Source organism: Bactrocera latifrons, unplaced genomic scaffold, assembly GCF_001853355.1.
Source record: "Bactrocera latifrons isolate USDA-ARS-PBARC rearing strain unplaced genomic scaffold, ASM185335v1 scaffold_117, whole genome shotgun sequence".
Classification (NCBI taxonomy): domain Eukaryota; kingdom Metazoa; phylum Arthropoda; class Insecta; order Diptera; family Tephritidae; genus Bactrocera; species Bactrocera latifrons.
In genome coordinates this window covers 836,488-856,265 of record NW_017534597.1, presented here as the reverse complement: position 1 = coordinate 856,265, position 19,778 = coordinate 836,488, and the positions used below count along the sequence as shown (strand labels likewise).

Here is a 19,778-nt window from a genome sequence, read left to right as displayed (position 1 = left end):
TTCTTTTACAAAATATATATTTTCTTTTACAAAATTACAGTTTTTGATAAAAGTTTTAATATAATTTATGTTTTTTTAATTTCAATCGAAGTCCAGAACGCTACATATCATGAATTCATTATAATTACTAAATAAATACTATTTTAACTAAGTAGAGCATTAAAACAGCTTAATACCAGTTCAAAGAGTGAAGAGCAGGAACTGAGATATTGCTGAGAGGAGCATTTAAAAAATTAAAACAAAGTGAAAAAGTAGCCTTTCTCATAAGAATCTTATAAGAAAAGTTAATCAGCTTATAGACTGAAATAAACAGTTAAAAGAAGAGTGCTGTAGAGAATCAGAACAGCAAAGCTTTCAGTATATTATTAAGCATTAGCAATGAAAATTTGGGTATTATAGAGAGCAGCGCATAAACTAATTTTTTTTTTTAGGTGAATTTTTGCAGAAATTAGAAAAATAAAAATTAGAAAGCTAGCGAAGTTACAGTTAAAAATGAGAACTCGATATGCGTATTGATAGATTTGCTATGAGCGCCACTTTAAACTTTATTAGTACTGAGAGGGGTCACAAAAGCCACAAAAGAGCAATGCCGGGCGCTGTTTGGTTGAATTTGATTGGCGCGTTGAGCAAGAACTGAGTGAGCGAAGAGTGGCAGCTTCTTGATAATCTAAAGCCTAGAAGTGCTTTTGAAATAGCTACAGTCATATACAAAGCCAAAACATAATAGAAGAAAAAATCGTTATTATTTTAACAGTAATACAAAAACAAAAAACAATCACAAAATAAATATACATATCTAAGAATTATTCCAACATTAAACAAATCAAGACAGAAAATCATATAATGCAAGTCTAAATAAATCATTTATTTAACAAAAAAAAGTAATCAAAAACTTTTGTTTTCTTTATCCTCACCATCAAGTGACACGGATTTTGGATTTTGAACTTCACTTCACTTGTAGTGGGTTGATTTTTTCCAGCAACAAAATACTTTTAATTCATATCATTTCATACATATATTTTTTATAATTTTTTTTTTTTTACTTCATTATTTACTAATTTTATTTATATTTAATATTTTTTTGTTGTGTATTTTATTTGTTAATTTTGCTCATTCAGCATTTATATTTTATTGGACTTACTTTTCATTTGCTGTACTATATCTATCTGTCTGTTATGTTGTATGATTTCGTTTCGTATATCGTACTTCGTCCTCCTTGTACATTCCTTAACTCAACTAAATCAACTTATTTAATGTAAATAAATCGAAATTAACGAGCAAACCAATACACAAAATCATGCATAGTGCATTCGCCTGTAAATACTGCGAATATAATTCTAATCCCAAGAATAAAATGAAAACAACTCAAGCGAATTATATACAAATATTTATTATTATTAAAAAAAATTAACAGAAAATGAAATATTTAACGAAAAAGCATATTAAAGTATGAAAAAAATGTAATTTTTTTAATATTGCACAAAGCATTGCGTTCATGCATAAAAAATTGTTTAATGTGTTTTTGTACTTTGTTGTAAATTGTTGAACATTGTAAAGTAATACAAAAAAAACAAAAAAAAAAATTGTAAACATAAAACAACCAGAAAAAGCAAAGCAAAACTGCTGATTATCTATGTAAAGTCACGTCCCCCCTTTGTAATTTTCATACACACACAAATTGAATATCTCAATTCTATGCTGATTGATCGGCTTGTTTGACAGCGTGACCATCCGCGCAATTTCGTGCACCAATTGGCAGCTTCTTACACCATCTTTGGAAACACAAAAGTCAAGCGCACACGCACTCTTACCCATTGACCGTTCAATTGTGTAAGATAATGTTTTTTTCCTTTCGCGAATTGTTTAAATTGTCAGAATTCTGACACATTCAATTGAGTTGACAATTGGATTTCAACGCGACAAATTAAATGCAGCTCATTGCACTTTGTGCTTTTGGTCCGTTATGTGTAACGTCCGAATATTTTTGTTTTTGTTTTGCTCAACCAAAAATGTAAAGTTTTTTCTTTTGTGTATTGTTTCGTGTGTACAATCTTTGTGTTTGTCAGTTAATTTTTATTTGTCGAATAAGTAACGGTTTTGAGTATGGAATGTAGGTGTACTAGTTTTGACCCTTTTGTAGAGTTGTGTATTTTGAAGATGTGGTAAGTACTTATATATGTATAGTAAATAATCCGACCATTTATTAAGATAATGGTCAGTAGTTATAAATGGAGTTAGAGTATGAGAACAAGAGAGTACAGCAGTTGAGCTTATTAAAGTTAAAGAGTAGGCTGGACACATTTAACAGCAGTGTATTATATACAAATGTAGCGAACACACTTAGCAATGATTTTTTGTGTTTCGATTTAACTTGTGTACATGTTTAAATTTGACCCAGACTTACAAAAGACAAAATAAAATTTCACCTAGAATTATTTTCTTGGCTTATAAGATTATATAGAATTGATTTATTTGGAACTCTTCATTGTTAGTATTTCGATTTTTTAGCATTAAAGTTAAAATTTTGAGTTAGAAAGCTTTTGACGCTGGCATCTCTAATAGGATTTCCAGAAAATACCACGAAATATTCTGTTACGTGGGTGAAACTTAGCAATTCTATCTTATATTTATAGTTAGCAAATGAAACAAATATATGAGAAAACTAAAGTAGAGAAAAGAGAGAAAAAAAGCGGCAACAATACTTTGAGTGAACCTGTTATTGCTGTACTGATTTGAGAAAAATGTGGCAACTTTAAATTAGTTCGTATTCAATTTCAAAAGTTATGAGTCTCAGATGATTGTGGGTAATGCAAGAGTTCGTTCAAACGTTTTACTGCTAAAGCGTACTACCAAGAAGTTCAGCTTTTTCCCCCTCCATGTCTTTATGACAACATCGAAAATCGAAACAAGATCGAACAAAATTTTTAACACCTCGACATGGATATAAGACGTCTATTACTTCCCAGATGTTTATATCATTTCCAAGAAGCAACTCCTCTGTTGTCACCATTATTTCTTGAGAAGCAGTTCTTTGTAACATGAAATTGGAATGAATGTAACCAATTTTAAGCCAATAACGTTATTTTTCTGTCACACTGAATCTACTAATGTACCTCAAATGAAGCAAATTCCCGAACGCTCTATATCTCTAGCTTGTGAAATTTAATTGTATAAAGATTTAATGACAGTAGCGTCCATTGAACTTCGAATTCCCATATATACTCAAATATCAGTGCAGAGAAGAATAAATACCAATTTTTTCGTGAACTGAGTGACCAATATAATGGAAGAAAATTTTTTGGATTTTTATTAATGTCCAAAAATTATCTCAGATACCAACATTCATACCCGTGAAAGCATCTTTCGCAGTAATGTTGACGGATTATAAAAGAGTTCGATGTATAAATGGTTTGTATCTTTAAATTCCATCATATAAGGCCTTCGTATAACATTTTAGGCTTCTTTACAGCAGTACCCTCTATATCACATAAGGGAACCAATCTTCATTTTATTTAATATACATTTTACATGGCGTTTTTATACCTGGGGAATAGTATTATATCTAAACAGTAGCCACTATGTAAAGCCTCCACACTATGGAACTAAAATGTTGTGTTCTTTGTGAAGGAAACTAACTCCGTCTTGCTTGGATTGTACGGTAGGATAAAAACGTTTTTCTTAGTCATTCTAGTATGTATTTAAGAAGATATTTAAAGTTGGTTGTGGAATTCTGAAAGCAGTGAGATTACAGCTTCGAATGTAGTTAGCGCCATTTCTATCCTCCGAACAATACATTTTAGGAATGAGGCATGAACTATCTATCTTCATGTGTTGTGACAGCCCTCACACTCAAAAGAGTTGCTGTGTTTGCTTCGGTTAACATTGCACACCACATGAATTACGATATAGAGAGAATCTTGGTCCACAGTTTACAATAGCAGCATATTTACATACCATATACATATATAGATGTATATGTATGAGTATGTACATATATCTTATCCATCAACATATTGTTTTTGATAACTTGAAGCGCATGCAGTCATAATTCATGTGCATATATTAAAACTTTCACTGTTTCCCTGCCAATATGAAAGCTTTCGTGATTTGCATTAAATAAACACTTGAGCTTCGTCATGCAGGTAATGAGAAATGAAGAATGAAACATATTTTGCTCCATATTCTATTTGGCGTAGAATGCATCTCTGTGAAAATACAAGTGTAAGTACTTTCGAAATACGTACTATATAAACAAATAAGCAGAGAGTTGCATAAATTTTATGGAAATTTTCATATAAATTCGATGTAACGAAGTTGCCGTTGTTGGCGTTGGTGTAGCACATACTTACTCATCCTTGAGACTGTATTACAGTAATTTTAGTTTCAGTACAAGTAAGTACTCCAAAAGTATTTTTTTGACTTGTGAAATTAGAATTAAACTTGGCTTCTTTGGAATACTTAGGATCAAAAATGACCCGGATTGATAAAAAAAAGAAATGTTCAAGTAGAAGTATTTTATTGTCTGATGAGATTGATATTTAGTCCTTTTGGAATGGCTTCCTTGCAATACATTTGATCAAATTTGACCCGAACTGACAAAATATAAATAAATTTTCACGTATAAATATTTTATTGCCTGGTGAGATTTATAATTAGTCCATTTGGAATTTTTTTCTCGGTATACATCTGTTCAAATTTGACCCGGACTGACAGAAAAAAAACATTTTTCACCTAGAATTATTTTGTTGGCTTGTGAGATTATATATAATTGGTCTATTTGAAATTCTGGCTTACCAACGTCTGATCAAATATGAAAATATTTTTTATTTGGTTTATCCCCTTCTTCTTTATTGATGTAGACACCGCTAACGCGTAGTATATTACATATCTATATTCTTCGGATACAAACAACAAATACAGAATATACAGTAAGAATTTAACCAATTTCTGTAGCTCAATTTTAGTTACAGTCCTCTTTAAGTTGCATAATACAAAAATTTTAACATTTCCCTTTTAAGATTCCGCTTCGACTTGGCTTATTAATTCTAAGATATGGCCGGAACTGTTTTACTGGTTGAGTAAGACTCCCTGATAAGTTTCACATTTAAGATAAAAGTCTTGCCGAAGAAGAGCATCGCATGTTTAAATATGCTCTCTACTAATACAGATGAATCATGATGACGTGTAAATAGTGAATTTCGATTTTCTGTGGAACGAACTGTCCGTAGATGTCGCAATGAACCAACCAACTAAGAGTGTTGCGCACTTAAAAAAGTCACTCACTTCAGTCAAAAAAGAGAGGGAAATTTTATTATTGAGCAGAAATATAGTGAAGTTAGAGCGCTCGCTCACAAATCTGACGTGTAAATAGTGAAATCGAAAGTCAGGATTGAGCAGCCTTTTGAGTTAGTGAAGTAAATTTAGTAAAATTGAATTTTTCATTAAGAGATTCCATGAACTTTTTGCATGGAAAAGAGATCTGTTGTTATTGTAGCGGAAGAATTCAGACAAGTTGACACTCCTTGAGTTGATAAAAAAAATTCGGGTCCGTTCTGATTACAGAGACCCGACTTGTCGTGGGAACGGAGCTCTCTTTGCGATCTGTTAGCCAATTAGCCAGTAAGATGTCGGAACACAAACACCTATCCTACAGAATATTGTCTTTGGAAGCCGAAAGATAAATAAAAGAACTCCTTAAAGTAGGCAAAGCTATGATAAAATAATGGTCTTTCAAAACACATATGGAAAATTAACGCGATTTTAGTACAACAACAGTGAGGAGCGCTTTGGTAACACAGTCTCAATTTGTATAATATGAAGCAGTTTTAGTTCAGTTAGGAGCTATACTCCACTTCATCTTAATGCCTTATAAAAAAGAAATGTAATTAATTTTATCCAAAAAAATTGCTAACGACTACATGTTTTTTTCGCTCTCTTAACATGCCTCTTTTACGTTACCTCTCTCTCTCTTTGCAGCGCGCCGATCACCATCACCACGTCCAGGCCGTTGGACTCGTGCTGGCAGTGAACCCTACGTGCCACCACCAAGCTACTGGAGCCGCGCACCAAGCGTGTCACGCGCACCATCTGCTTTTGAACGCGCACGCAGCTTGGCACCAGCCTTGATCGATCGTGCACGCAGCTTGGTACCCAGACCATTGTTCCGTGCCAGCTCGTTGGAACCATTGGATGAACTCTTTGATAGTAAGTTAGCTGATAGAACTTTTGAGCGTGCCGGCTCACCAAGTCCCACTCCCGTTAAGGCTGGCCGCTGGGGACCACGCCCCAATGAAGTCTCCTATGATGCTAATGGTACGAGCAAATGATTGCGCTTAAAGTGCACTCACCGCCTCACCTAAGCTGTAGTCGTCATCTTCAAATAGTCACACTCCACAGCACTCGCTCTCTCCTTAAATCCTTTCCTAGCATACTACTTATAAGCACGCTAGTAGTGCCTATCTTAGTAGGTGTGCGGCGACAGCAGGGTGGCGAGTTGTGCAAATGAGTTGCAAAACAAAATTCTTTTTTGTTTTTTTTGTTCTATTCGGTTCTAGTTTTGCCGTTATTGTTGTTGTAATTTTACTTTTGCTTTTTTTTTTTTTTTTGAATTCAAATATTACCCTCGCTTCCGGCATTTGAAGTAATTGAATTGAATAATTGGCAGCCCGAAATTTAGTGCGCATGAAAATGTCATGAAATTATGATTTTTATACCTTCCGAATATTAATTGGCAGTTGTTATGGCAGTATGATAAAAAAATACGTATTAATTTGTGAAATTGAATTTATGAAATTTATATATTTTGTGCTTTGCGCCAATAGCATCAGAGTAATTAAATTAAACTCGTGCGTTACGAATAATGCCCCGCCGTGAGCTTGCACCGCTTTCGATGTCCTCAAGGCAAAGTGACCTTTCACCTTTTTCATTATGCAAATGGCGCAAGAAATGGTTATACATTTTTTGTCTTCAATTATTGTCATTATATTTTAGTATTCACATTTAATTGATTTTTACTTTTCGTTTTTTCATTATTTTATCCAAAACGTTTGAGTCACCGCTTGAATTTGTTTTATTATTTATTTGTGGTGTTTGCTTTATTGTTTCATCTTTTTATAATTTTTTTTTTTGCTTAAAAAATTTTAATAGCATTAGGTTTTCGAGATTTTGATATATAGTATATTTAATTTAATTTTGTGGACTGGCAATTTATTTTTAGAGTTTTTTTAATGAAAATTAAATGTGTTAACAAAAAACATTTTTATATGTATGCCATGATATTTGTGACAACCGGAAGGAAACACCGGAGGCCTATATATACATAAATAATGAGCATGACATGCTGACTCAATATAGCTATGTCCGTCTGTCCGTCTGTATATACGCGAATTGGTCCTGCAGTTTTAGAGACATCGAACAACATTTTCGCACCCGTCTTTTTCTCATCAATACGCGGCTCATTTGTTGAAACAATCAATATCGGACTACTGTAGCATATACATAGCTGTCATACAAACTGAACGTTCGGAATCAAGTCCTTATATGGTAAACTCTTTATTTGAGAAGATATCTTCTCAAAATCTAAAATACGTTATTACCTAAGCCAAAATTAATATCTCGCAAGAAATTATTTAGATCGGACCATTTTAGCATATAGCTGCGGACCAAACTGACAGATTAAACTCAAGTACATGTATGGAATACTTGTTTATTTTACAACATAGCTTCACGAAATTCGGCATAGATTATTATCCAAGGCAACGCTGCAGTGTCCGAACAAATTATTCATATTTTGCTACTACGAGACGTATAGTTGTCATATAAACTGACCAATGAAAAATAAGTTCTAGTTTGGAAAACTTTTCTAATTGACAAAATTTCTTAATGAGATTCGGCATAGATTATTATTTCAGATTTTGCTACCATTTCCTAAGATATTATTCAGATCAGATCACTAAAGCACAAAGCTGCCATAGAAATCAACCGCTCAAAATCAAGGTATATATCCTTTAATGGAATTTTACGCTATAAAAAATATACCTTGAAGGGTGTTATAATTGAAGTTTCGATGCAGAAAAAATTAATAGATTTTTTTATTTTAATTTTTTCGTTTTTGATTTATAAATATTTTTTTTATTATTTTGCCAAACCATTTAATTAATTTTTCACTGCTTAAATATATGGACATATTCTTTCTACTTTGTTTATCTTCTGAAGCATGCAGTACCTTATTGTTTTCTTTCAAAATTCTGATAAAAATTGTTTAAATATTTTAGTATTTATTACATTTCCTTAAATGTACAAGCATGTATTTTCCTACATATTTCCTTGAAAAAGCCAAGAACTTAGCTAAGCGCCATTTTTATTTGTACGTGTATGTTTCAACAGCAATTCTAGCTCTTAGTCAATGTTCTTAGTTGCTTTTGTAGTGAATATGTTTGTTGTACGCAGCGCAAAAAAAGAAAAAATCAATGAATTTGTGTCGGGTCCCAGCAGCGGCAAGTTTCCAGAAACCGTTATTCCAACACGCTGGCCTAAAAAATTACATACTATATATTTTCCTGAAGCTCAAGCAATAAAGAAAATATGTACATACATGTATACATATGTATGTGTAAGCAATCACTTGGAAAATATGAAATGTGCATTTCCTCCATTCACGATATATTAGTTTTTGTTCTAAAACATTGTTTTTCTCTTTTTTTCCTGTGTTTTTTCCAAAAATGAAAAACAAACAAATCATAACGACGCGTCGCTAATTATTGTTATAGTTTAAAAAAAAACAACAAAATTTTCTTTCTACTCTTCTTACTGCAAACATCACGCTGTCACTACAACAACATAAACCAAATAAAAAACAAAAAACAAAAAAAAAAAACAATCCATGCAACATTTCATGGAAATCATTAACAAACATGAACATAAAATCATATAACAAAAACAACAAATAACATTAAACAACAACATAAACAAATAAAAATCCACAAACAAAAAACAGGACTTCCCATCTTCCATCCACGCAATCGCTTCAGGGATTTGTTGAACCCCAATCCTTATGCGCCCATCTCAGCATTCACACGTGATCCCTTCTGGTGGGATGTCGATGATTTGGTGCCCCTCCGTGCTCTCTCCGTGCCACGCGCCCTCTCCGTGCCAAGGGGTTCCAGCCCCATTACACGCGACTCGTTCTTGTCGCCGGTGAAGAATCGTTACTTGTGGTCCAGGCATCCAGCTAGACCATTGACCCGTAAGTATTTGTTGCATTTACAGTTAGTTACAAGTTTTACACTTTATTTACTTATTTACGTATTTACCAATTATTGCACAATATTTGTATTTGATTGAATAAAGTGGATTTTTTCTCCCTTTATTCTGTATTGTGATATGAAATTGTTGTTTACATACCCATCCCCAAGTCATACCACAAAATCTCATGTGTCCCATATTTGCAAAGCACACACACAACACAAAAAATTTTAAAGCAGCACAGTTAGATGTTTAGCAACACATAGTAGTTAAAACACAAAACAAAATTACTTTTCAGTATTCATACACACGAAGCACATAAATTTTGATATGAAAGTTTTAAATTTATAGATCTCGAACCTTTTTTTCTATTTCAATATTCCCTCGAATTCACATTATTTGACACCAAGACATAACTTTTCATTTAGATGTATACAAACATACGTATATACACAATTTAATATATTATAAATCTACTAAATACCTCATTCCTAAGATATATTAATAAAAGAATTCATACCCTAACTAGTTGTACCAGTTCGTCATGAAAAAAATCACAAATCATTGAGTATGCGATTTATATATGTAAAGGGTGATCCATTTTGAGGTAACCTATTTTTTTTAAAGAACAAGCACAGAAACTTAAAATTTTATCACTTGCAAATGTTGGCCGCGGCTACGTCTCAAATGGTTCATCCATGGAACTAATTTTCGGGAACTCGTTCGAACATTTCGTCTTCATGGTCTGAAATTTGTCCACATAGATTTAACATATCTCCACAGGAAAGAGTTTAATTGTGTGATACCATACGATCTTGGTGGAAAATCGACCGGCCCAAAACGTAAAATCATTTGCTCACCGAAGTGTTCTTTTAATAGATCCATTGATATATGCGATGTGTGGGAAGTGACGCCGCCTTGTTGAAACCAAAATTAGCCGAAATCACTGGTGTCAATTTCAGCCATCAAATAGTCTGTTATCAAGACAATATAATGACAGTTACGTTGTCACTTCTCATTTTTGATGAAATATGGACCAATGATTCCCGGCCTTACTTACGGTAATTTTATTAAAACTTTGCTCGACAAGATATAAGAACATTAGAATCTTCGTTCTAATACTTCTCCTTCGGAAGATGATAAGAAAATGTTATTTTGGAACTCTATTATAAACCCAACAACTTTACTCATACATTTACAAATGTATCTTTTGGTTGATTTGAGTCAAAGAACTCCGATAAAATAACAGGTCATGAGGAAATATATAATTGCATTGTACAGAGCCGGCATGCTATGACAAAATGTTATCAAAAAGCAAAATATATATCTTTATATCTTTATATATAAAAAGCACGTATCAATTTGTTTGTCCGCGATGGACTCCTAAACTACTGAACCGATTTTAGCAAAATTTTGCACACTGTGGCCAGTTCGAACTAACTTAGAAGATGGAATAGTAAAAACAATGCATACAATACATTGTGCCTGTCCCACAATTTGTTGATGTTTATTAAGTAGAAAGGCTAGTAACCAGACATTGAGAAAGCAGCATTAAATTCGTTATTTTTTCCAATGAAATTGATTTATATGAGCATCAATATCCTCAATATCAAAATCAAAAATCATTTGGATTCATATACGGACAAAAACGTTTTGGCCTTTATTCGTAAATAAAATGTTCACAGTATTGAATAGTTTATTATATGAATAATAGTAAATATAAAATATATACCACAGTAACTCGTGGCCGAATCCACTAGTTAAAATTTATAATATTACACACTCAATGATTTCTTAAAATCACGTTTAAAACTAATTCTTGGCAGAAAGCAAACACATCAATCATTTCAGTCAACCACTTCTCAATCATGGAAATCTATCACATCCAATAAACAGATCTCGACAATTCATTATTCTCTTGTATATATTTATAATTTTCTTTACATTTATATTAATCCGAAATAAATTGTCTTAATATGTATATCTCTAATCATTTTCATAACAGCTGAAGGCGATGAAATTTTATAAATGGAAATTTACTAATAACTTTGCATAACTTCGATAACGAAAAATGAACAAAATATAAATATTTATCAAAACGAGCGGCTGTTTATCCAACCTTTAACAAACTTTGAAAAATAACATTATTTACGCAAAGAAAAAAAAATTAACTGCAAATATAAAAATAAAATAAAAATCTCATCAACAAAAGTAGAAACCACGTAAAATATCATAACATACTACATAAATATGGTATACTATATCTAGCGTAAAAATCTCTTCACTGAACTGAAGTGAACCAGTAATCTCTATACTTATCTCGTATTTACTACATTTACTCCAATTCTATGTTCTAACCACCAACAGCCAGCTTTTAAGCCAAACAATTTGTTAATGAAATACAAATGCAATTACTCGTACATTGTTATAGAAATTGGTAAGACAACATTTGACATTTGTAAATATTTTTTCCATGCATGACAGTTCTTAGTTGCTGTGTAGCGCGCCATCTATTGCACGACACAAAATTCGCAATTTGTCGAAATTGGTAGTATCGATCATTAATGCCTGCATATTGGTAGTCTTTCCTTAGTTTTTACGCATAAATATGTTGTAGTGTGTTGGTAGTACAAGTATTATAAATATTTATTTGTTTAAATTATAGTATATATACTTAGTTTGCTATTCTTCTATGTTATTTCCTACATTTATATTTATATGCTTAGTAATTATTTATAGAGAAAATATTAAATATTTCAACAAGTGTTTGATTATAAGAAATTCACTGGCTTTATTTCATCAAGATTTTTAAAGAGGCTACAAAGTTGTGTTCATTGCGACTAGCGTTCTCGCCTGCCTTGTGAGCTTTCACTTTCCAGCATACAGTTTTGAGGAATTGTTTTCAAGAGCGGCCGCATCACTATATAACATTCAGAATGCTTTTCGGATTTCTCTTAAAGTTGAGGCCACTGACTCCAAATTTCGGTAGTAAATTTTAATACTTTCGACTCGTTGTCGGGTCGTATATCTTTGCATGATGCAATGGAAAGTCTTACTGAAGAGACATATCCAAAGAGCAGAAAAATATGGGGTCGTTTGCTGTCCCTATCGGTATACTTTTTTATTACTTTATTGAAAAATACTGTGTAAAAATTTATGAAGCCGCATCCTCACGTTTAAGTTACAGAATATTCTCTAATTTTTCAAATCGTAATTTCGTTATAAAAAATTGAAGCAGTAGTAACTTCAGTTAATCATTCGACATAAATTGCTTTATTGCTGAAAGCACATACATATACTAAAAACCTATACATATGTATTTACATAAAACTCAATTACCTAAACAAAACTTCTTCAAATTCATTAAAGCTTTCAATTAATAATTCTAGCTTTTTTTCGCTGATGGTTTGCACCTAATTCGGTCCTAATACCATGTTCTGACCGACACTTAATTACAAGGTTTCAGCTGTTGATTAGATTATCTCACTAATGTATTGGATTTAGTTAGTTTCACCATACAAAAGTAACACTTGTTAATTTAATCACTGAAGCGATTTGAAGTCAATCTACTCCAAGCCTATGCGACTCCAAATCTCTTTGTCTTATTTTGTTATATCACACCCGCAAACAAATAATTTAAAGAGTACAAAATTAAGGGGTACGCTGGTTTCCTCGGGTGAAAAACAGCCTTTTTTCAACAATTCTTTTTCATATAAAAAATTAAATATTTTATTAGAACTGTTGTTTTGTTACAAACATACACTATTAACGAAAAAATCCGAAATTTTTGGAAAAAAACATTTTATACTTGGCCATTACGACCCCATTTCCGTTGACCTCTCGCAAAAAAGATGCACGCGTCTCCTTACAAGATCTAAAGTGAAAAAATACTTGTTTTAGTTAAAATAGTAACTTAGAACTTTCACGAAGGAAAAAAACTTGAAACTAGATTTTTGGCAGACATTTTTACAAAAAGATTTAAGTTTCAGTGAAAATTTCGCGAAATTATTTTTTTTTCACATAGTTGTAATAAAAAAAATTCTATGCCGAAGTCTTTGAGAATTGTATCGCAAGGACCTGTGTAAAATTTCATGAAGATCGGTTCTCGAGAACTCTTACCTAGCGACTTCAAAAACACAGTTTCGCCAAGTGCCTAGCTAGCATCGAGCGTACAATTTCTCCAAGCTGTATATTCGAACCTATTACTCGGATCAATTTGAAAATTTAGGACAATATTGTAGAGTTGTTGTACAGTTTAATAAGCCAATAAAAAAATTGGTTTTTAAAAAACCGTAAACCAATGTAACCCGTTAAAGCAATATTAAATAAATATGTGAAAGGAAAAAAAATGTAAGGAGAGGAGTGTCAAAGACGATCTAACAGAATTCTGTTGTGAAATGATGCCACATGTAATCTAATCACTTTAAAGATTTTAGTTGGGGTAAGCTTGTTCGTAACTAAATTATAAAAATTTATGGTTTCCACCATAGCTGTTTGGGTTAACGTAAACCTGACATGAAAAATCTTATCATAAAATTTATTTGTTTTAGAGGAGGTGCATCAAAGCAAAGTCTAAAGCAATTTCCTAAAAACTTTCAATATTGCCCCAAGCATACTGTTAACAATGCTATGTACCAGTTAAGGCGCACTTAGCAATCTTCTAACGCTATAAAGCCATATAATTTATCGGCGAAGAGTGCCATAAATAAGTTTTCTGAATTTGGTAAGAGTTATCATTTTGGTAAAGAAAAGGACAAGCTAAGTTTAAAATTTTCACAAGTATTAATTTCTTTAGAAAAGAAATGATAAAAACAAAAATGTTCTATAACAAGATTTCCCTAAAACCAATAACTTGTTGCGAGTATTTCCAAAGAATTGTTGAAATATATACCTCCCTCATTATATTTGTTCGAATTTGCTTCTCACAAGGCTGGTAAAAAGTAGTTTTCTACCCAAAACAATGCTTCCGGCTCAAGTAGTTCATTTTTGCGTAGCACAAAGTAATATTCTCTTTAGTATGTAGTAATTGTATGTAACACAGTATTTTCATTGTATGCAACAAAATTTATGTGACATTTAAAACATTACTTTATTATACTTAAATATATTTTAAATTAAAGTAAATAAAACTAATGCATTTGTATTTTACAGCACACCGTACGATTTTGTAAACACGACGACAATTATAAAAAAAAAAATTATATGCGAGCTTCTTTCGTATTCACGAAACAAGCAAAACGAATAATGAAACGAGGGCCAACTAAGGAAGAAATCGAAAATATACTAAATTAGTCGACCTTATCCAAAAAAAAACGAAAATTTTTTCAACACAAAAAGATAAGCGCACCCAAAACAACAACAATCAGAAATTTAAGAACAACTCACGGAAACAACAACTTCAGTGAATTCAATGATAACAAATCAAAATGGGTGTACAATAGCAATTAAAATTAATAATAAATATAATAGCAACAACAACAGTTATTATTAAAATATTTACGATTCAGTTTATTTACTTACAAAATGTCATATTTTGTATTTTCTATAGAAAATGTATTTATTTCAATTTTTTGTGCTGCCAATGACGACAACTATGGAATCTAATATAAATAAATGAGTAACGCAGTAAAAGTAAAAAAAAAACTAAATTAAATTAAATAAAAATATAATAAAGAAAAAAGACCTGAGTGCATATTTCCCGAGAATTGTTTTTGCTGGCAACAGCAGAAGCCGAATTACTTTTCAATTTTTATTCATAATATTAACTTTTCGATAAGTATTGCAAGCATTATGTGTAAAAAATGATTTACATTTATTCTCAGAGCGCAAAGATGTTTAATGTTTTAAGATTACGAGTATGAGCTCAATCTAGGCTCTGTGGTCTTATTAGGTTTAGGCGTTGTATAAGAAGTATTGTTCCTTTTTTGTATATTTGCGTAAGTCTTATTTAAAACTTAAGTTTGGATAAATGAAGAAATATGAAGAAAACATTTCGAAGTAATATATTTATGTTAAAACACAAAACAATAAGAAAGCCGCACACAAACACATTCACACAATTGTGTGTGCCATTGATGATTTTTTGTCTGTGTGTGTAATTGTAAAATTTACAATTTATGTTTTGAAGTAAATCAAAAACATTTTTATTAAAAGCTTAACTGAATTGTATATATCTGCCAACTTTTTATAAAATATGTCATGCTTATATGAATAAAATGCAATTGCAACAACAACACCACACAATTTGTAGTGTTCGCTAATTAATTTTAAATCAGTTCAATTTGTAATCAACATTTCGGTGTGAGAAAATTGTTTGAAATACTTCCAACTTGCCTCAAAATTTAACACAATTTCCTCATGGGATAAACAACAAGCTAAGTTTTTTTGGTGGTAATTATTATGCAAAAAGTAAAAGTGAAAATTAAAAAAAAAATGCACAATTCAAAGAAAATTTAACGAAGATTTCCAGCAAACGAAATGAGTTTAAAAAAAAATAAAAATTATTCTCAACGAACCGTTTTTTGGTCAACAATAAACAAAGTTAGGTTAGGCCAATAAGCCGCGCATAGACGAGTTTGGTCCTTTGCGAGTTCACTTGCTAAGTCCAAGAGAAGTAGTCATCCTTTAAGCCTCACTATCGATATCTCCTCCAGTGTATCGTGTCGTGGGGGCCCCAGATGCTTACAGCGTAAAATTGTCAACGCGGTACAAGTGCACAAGCTTCCTGGTGCCCTGCTTTAGACATTTCCTGCAGTGTTCTCAGTCTGTCATCCCCATATTGCGAGCGTGTGTCACCACAATAAACAAATTTCTTTAAAAACAAAAATTTCCTTCGATTGATAATACATTATTAAAATGCCGCAATAACGGTCGCCGAAAACGTCGGATCTCCTTAGAACTTTCAAGAGTAGGTCTTCCCATAATGAAATGTCAAACAACACTGAACAAACTTAACATGACAGCTTGGCACGATTAACGCGTGATTTGTCAAAAAAAAAGCTATGGAAAAATGTACCTCCAATGAATCAACCGTTGTAACCATTAACCGTTGTTATATAAGGAGTAGTAATGTTGCCATGTACAAAGAACTTCGAAGCATTTTATAAATAAATCTTCTTCTTTTTTATTAGCGCAGACCCCGCTTACGCAGCTATAGCCAAATTTAGAACAGTGTGCGTTTTTTCTTTTCGCTGCTTGGCGCCAATTGGAGATTCCAAGCGAAGCCAGGTCCTCCTCTACCTAGTCTTTCCAACAGAGTTGAAATTTTCCTCTTACTGCGTACTGTGTTCAGAGCTAGACAACATGACCTAGCCAGCGTAGCCGCTGTCTCTTAATTTGCTGTACTGTGTCAATGTCGTCGTATATCTCATATAGCTCATCATTGCATCGAATGCGATATTCGCCGTGACCAACGCGCAAAGGACCGTAAATCTTTCGCAGAACTTTTCTCTCGAAAACTCGCAACGTCGACTCATCAGTTGTTATCATCGTACCATATAGTACGACGGGAATGATGATTTGTAGAATTTGGTCACCATTCGTCGAGAGAGGATTTAGCTTCTCACTTCTCACATCCGCGGCTGTCTTAATCTTCTCATCGGGTGTGTTTTTTCACGTGGTGGGTCCCAATCTCAGCCCACAACCCTGAGGAGGAATCATTCTCACTTTAGCACGCTTCAAACGTATGCTTTTTGAGTTCGCAGAGAGGAAGTAATGACCTGCTTGAGTCACATGTAAAATAGTGAATGGCGCTCAGAGAACTACCCTCACTCGAGTGAACTTCTACCCATGGCTCCATACTCATGTTTCATCGTTCATCGATTAGCTCCAGGAGAATGGTTGAACAAAACTATTTTACTCTGTAGCAACATGTTGCCAGGGTATAAAAATTAAGAAGTAAACTATAAAATGGCCGCACAAAAGTTGTAGCTATGAGTTATCATTATTTTACAATTATGTTATGAATTCTTCCTCGATCGTCATGTTTGTAGCAACAACTGTCGTCTATTTTAGTAAACTGTGTAAATTTTTTATATTTTTTCATTTCATATTCCAAAAAGAAATTGAAATTACAAGACAAAGTGATAAACATGCAAACAACCACTTTCGCTAAGAGCAATTAAACCTGCCAAATAGCTTAGAAATTGCACACAAATTGCGTGTCAAACACTTTTACATGCGTATTTACCTAATGAAATGATGAACATGCCATACAAAAGCAATAAAAAACATTAAGAGATACCTCCTTGCAATTCATTCATAATTGTCGCTTCAGTCGAATAAAATGAAAAAAAAAAACAAAAACAAATGCGAGTAAAATAATTAAGAAAGCAGCTAAAGTCATTATTTACGACTAATAACGCACGCAGAAGAGACTAGCGGCAGCAAGGAAAGTCAAACTAGTTAAGTAAGTTGCTACAAGTGCAAAGCAAACAGGCACTTGGAACCAAAAGATGTAACTGTTCAAAAGCAGACAAAAACCAACAACGAAATAGGAGTCTACATATACATAGCAAAAACCAAAAAAAAAACAAAAAAATGGAAAGAAACTGTTAAGTCACCCAACCAATTAATAAAATTCAGTTAAACCCTGCGTGAGCAAATTTCATTTATAATATTACAAAGCCAGTTGTGGCACTTTATTTGCACCTACAAACGCACGCGCACACTCAAGGGCCAGCCAAGTAATTGAGTGCACTAGCAATTCAGTCATATTTAAGCGAGGTTATTCCTTCAAGTGGCTTATGGCGTTGCCATCACGCTGTGTGTCGAGGACAATACGAAAACAGTCAGTTGCTGTTGTCTGTACACACGCATAATGGCATGACTTGCATCATGCTCGTCAATGGAAAAGTTAGCCGAGGTAGGGTGATACATACATAAAAGACGGCACAATTAATTTAGTATTTCTGCCACATACAACTCGGCGACAAGTATTTGGTTAGCACAAACATTTTAAGAATATTTAAAAAACCACTACTTTTACGCACGCGCTATAAATTAAAATTCAATTAGTAAATTTACAAAACTCTACTGCGAAATAGAAAATAGGTCACATGAAATTTGTTCGACGAGGCATTAGTCGAATACCTGCCAAATAAGTTTATTATAAACACTGAAATAATGTTTTGGTACAATAGTATCTTCAATCGATTCACCGGAGTGATCGTTGGAGTTTGGTGAATAGCAAAAACACACACAGAGCAAAATGAGAAGAACACGGTGGTTGCAGCATGATATTGGTTGAAAATTTGACAAAAAACTCAATAAAAACCAATGCAGTATGCGACAGTACATTATCGTGGTTCAAAAACCAAGAGCTGTCGGGCCATAATTCCGGCCTCTTTTTCGCGCATATGACGCATAACACGCAAAAAGTATTCCTTGTTGACAGTTTACCCAGTCCGATGGAATTCGTACCACACTGCGGTAATCGAAGAAAACTGTGAGCATAACTTCCGACTTTTGATATGCTTCGCCGAGGTTTTTCGACTTCGGGTCACCTTTGCCACAATATTCGGCCGATTGATCGTCTGCTTCGGGATCCGAAGCATAGCTCACAAATTCATCTTATAAATACGTTTCATGACATCCTGGTAGTGGAAAACATAGTTTCACGCCGTTTTTGTTTTTTTTTTTTTTGATTTTTTTTTTTTGATTGATTTGAAACCAATCGTTTTTTCACTTTTCTTAGTCCCAAATACTTTTCAAAATGGTTTTCACTGAACCTTCCGAAAATTCTAAGGATGCCAGAAAGATCTCTGACTGTTAATCGTCGATTCACAAACACAAAACTATCACCAAAGACCTTTTCCAACATTGTGAATGTTTCGGGACCTAAAAATTTGTTTCCGCACACAAAATTTAATGGAACTTCTTTGTAAAACTTCACTCATCGCCGAATGCACTTTAAGTACTTCAGACAAACAAGTGGATACAAAACACTAAATAGTTATTTTGATGTATCATTTGACACAGATGTCCGTGACAATCACACTAAGCTTGGAATAAATTTTCAACAAACAAGTTTTCATTTTAAATTGAAATGAAAAAGTCCTACTATTTTGCTTCTCTATAACCAATTTTTGCATAACGAAATTTTCCAGAATTTTGATAAATTCTTTATAACGGATTTTTTTCGAACTTTTTGCATTTTCTATTTCCCTGTAATAAATTCCAGTAATAAACATAAAATCATTCCTACAACTGTCACAGTGGCTTCTTGTAATACGATAATATCAGAATAGCTTAAATACTTGTTATTGGGAAATCAAAAAATCCGCAGTGCTGACTATGGAAGCATTTCTAAATTAAGAGTTTATTTCAAATGGCTTTTGAACATGAAAAAAGTTTAGTTTTAAAATAAGAAAATTTTCAAATTTTCTCAATATTACAGGGAATGGAAAAACATTAATTTTCATTTTGCGACTTTGATGTTAGAGGCTGTTTTTTGCTCATTTTGAATGGCTAAAAACGAAAATGATAATAACAATTTTCTAATACGTAGTATTTTTTTAGGTTGTAGTCAAGGGGTG

The 19,778-nt window shown here is 32.8% G+C and overlaps 1 protein-coding gene across 10 annotated transcripts in view; it reads left to right on the top strand.

The window, feature by feature from the left end:
• Positions 1–15,486, top strand: part of LOC108977688 — a 30,725-nt gene extending 15,239 nt beyond the window's left edge. For 5 of the 10 annotated variants that reach the window (XM_018947560.1, XM_018947516.1, XM_018947541.1 and 2 more), the window contains exons 6-8: positions 5,977–6,312; positions 8,996–9,244; positions 11,249–11,316. In XM_018947560.1, the coding sequence (XP_018803105.1) occupies positions 5,977–6,312; positions 8,996–9,244; positions 11,249–11,271 (608 nt within the window). In that variant the 3' untranslated portion in view covers positions 11,272–11,316. Of the gene's footprint in view, positions 1–5,976; positions 6,313–8,768; positions 8,876–8,995; positions 9,245–11,248; positions 11,317–11,610; positions 11,681–14,394 lie in introns of those variants that run through there. The other 5 variants (XR_001994061.1, XM_018947577.1, XM_018947550.1 and 2 more) reach the window with 5 other exon arrangements.
• The last annotated feature ends 4,292 nt before the right edge of the window (positions 15,487–19,778 follow it).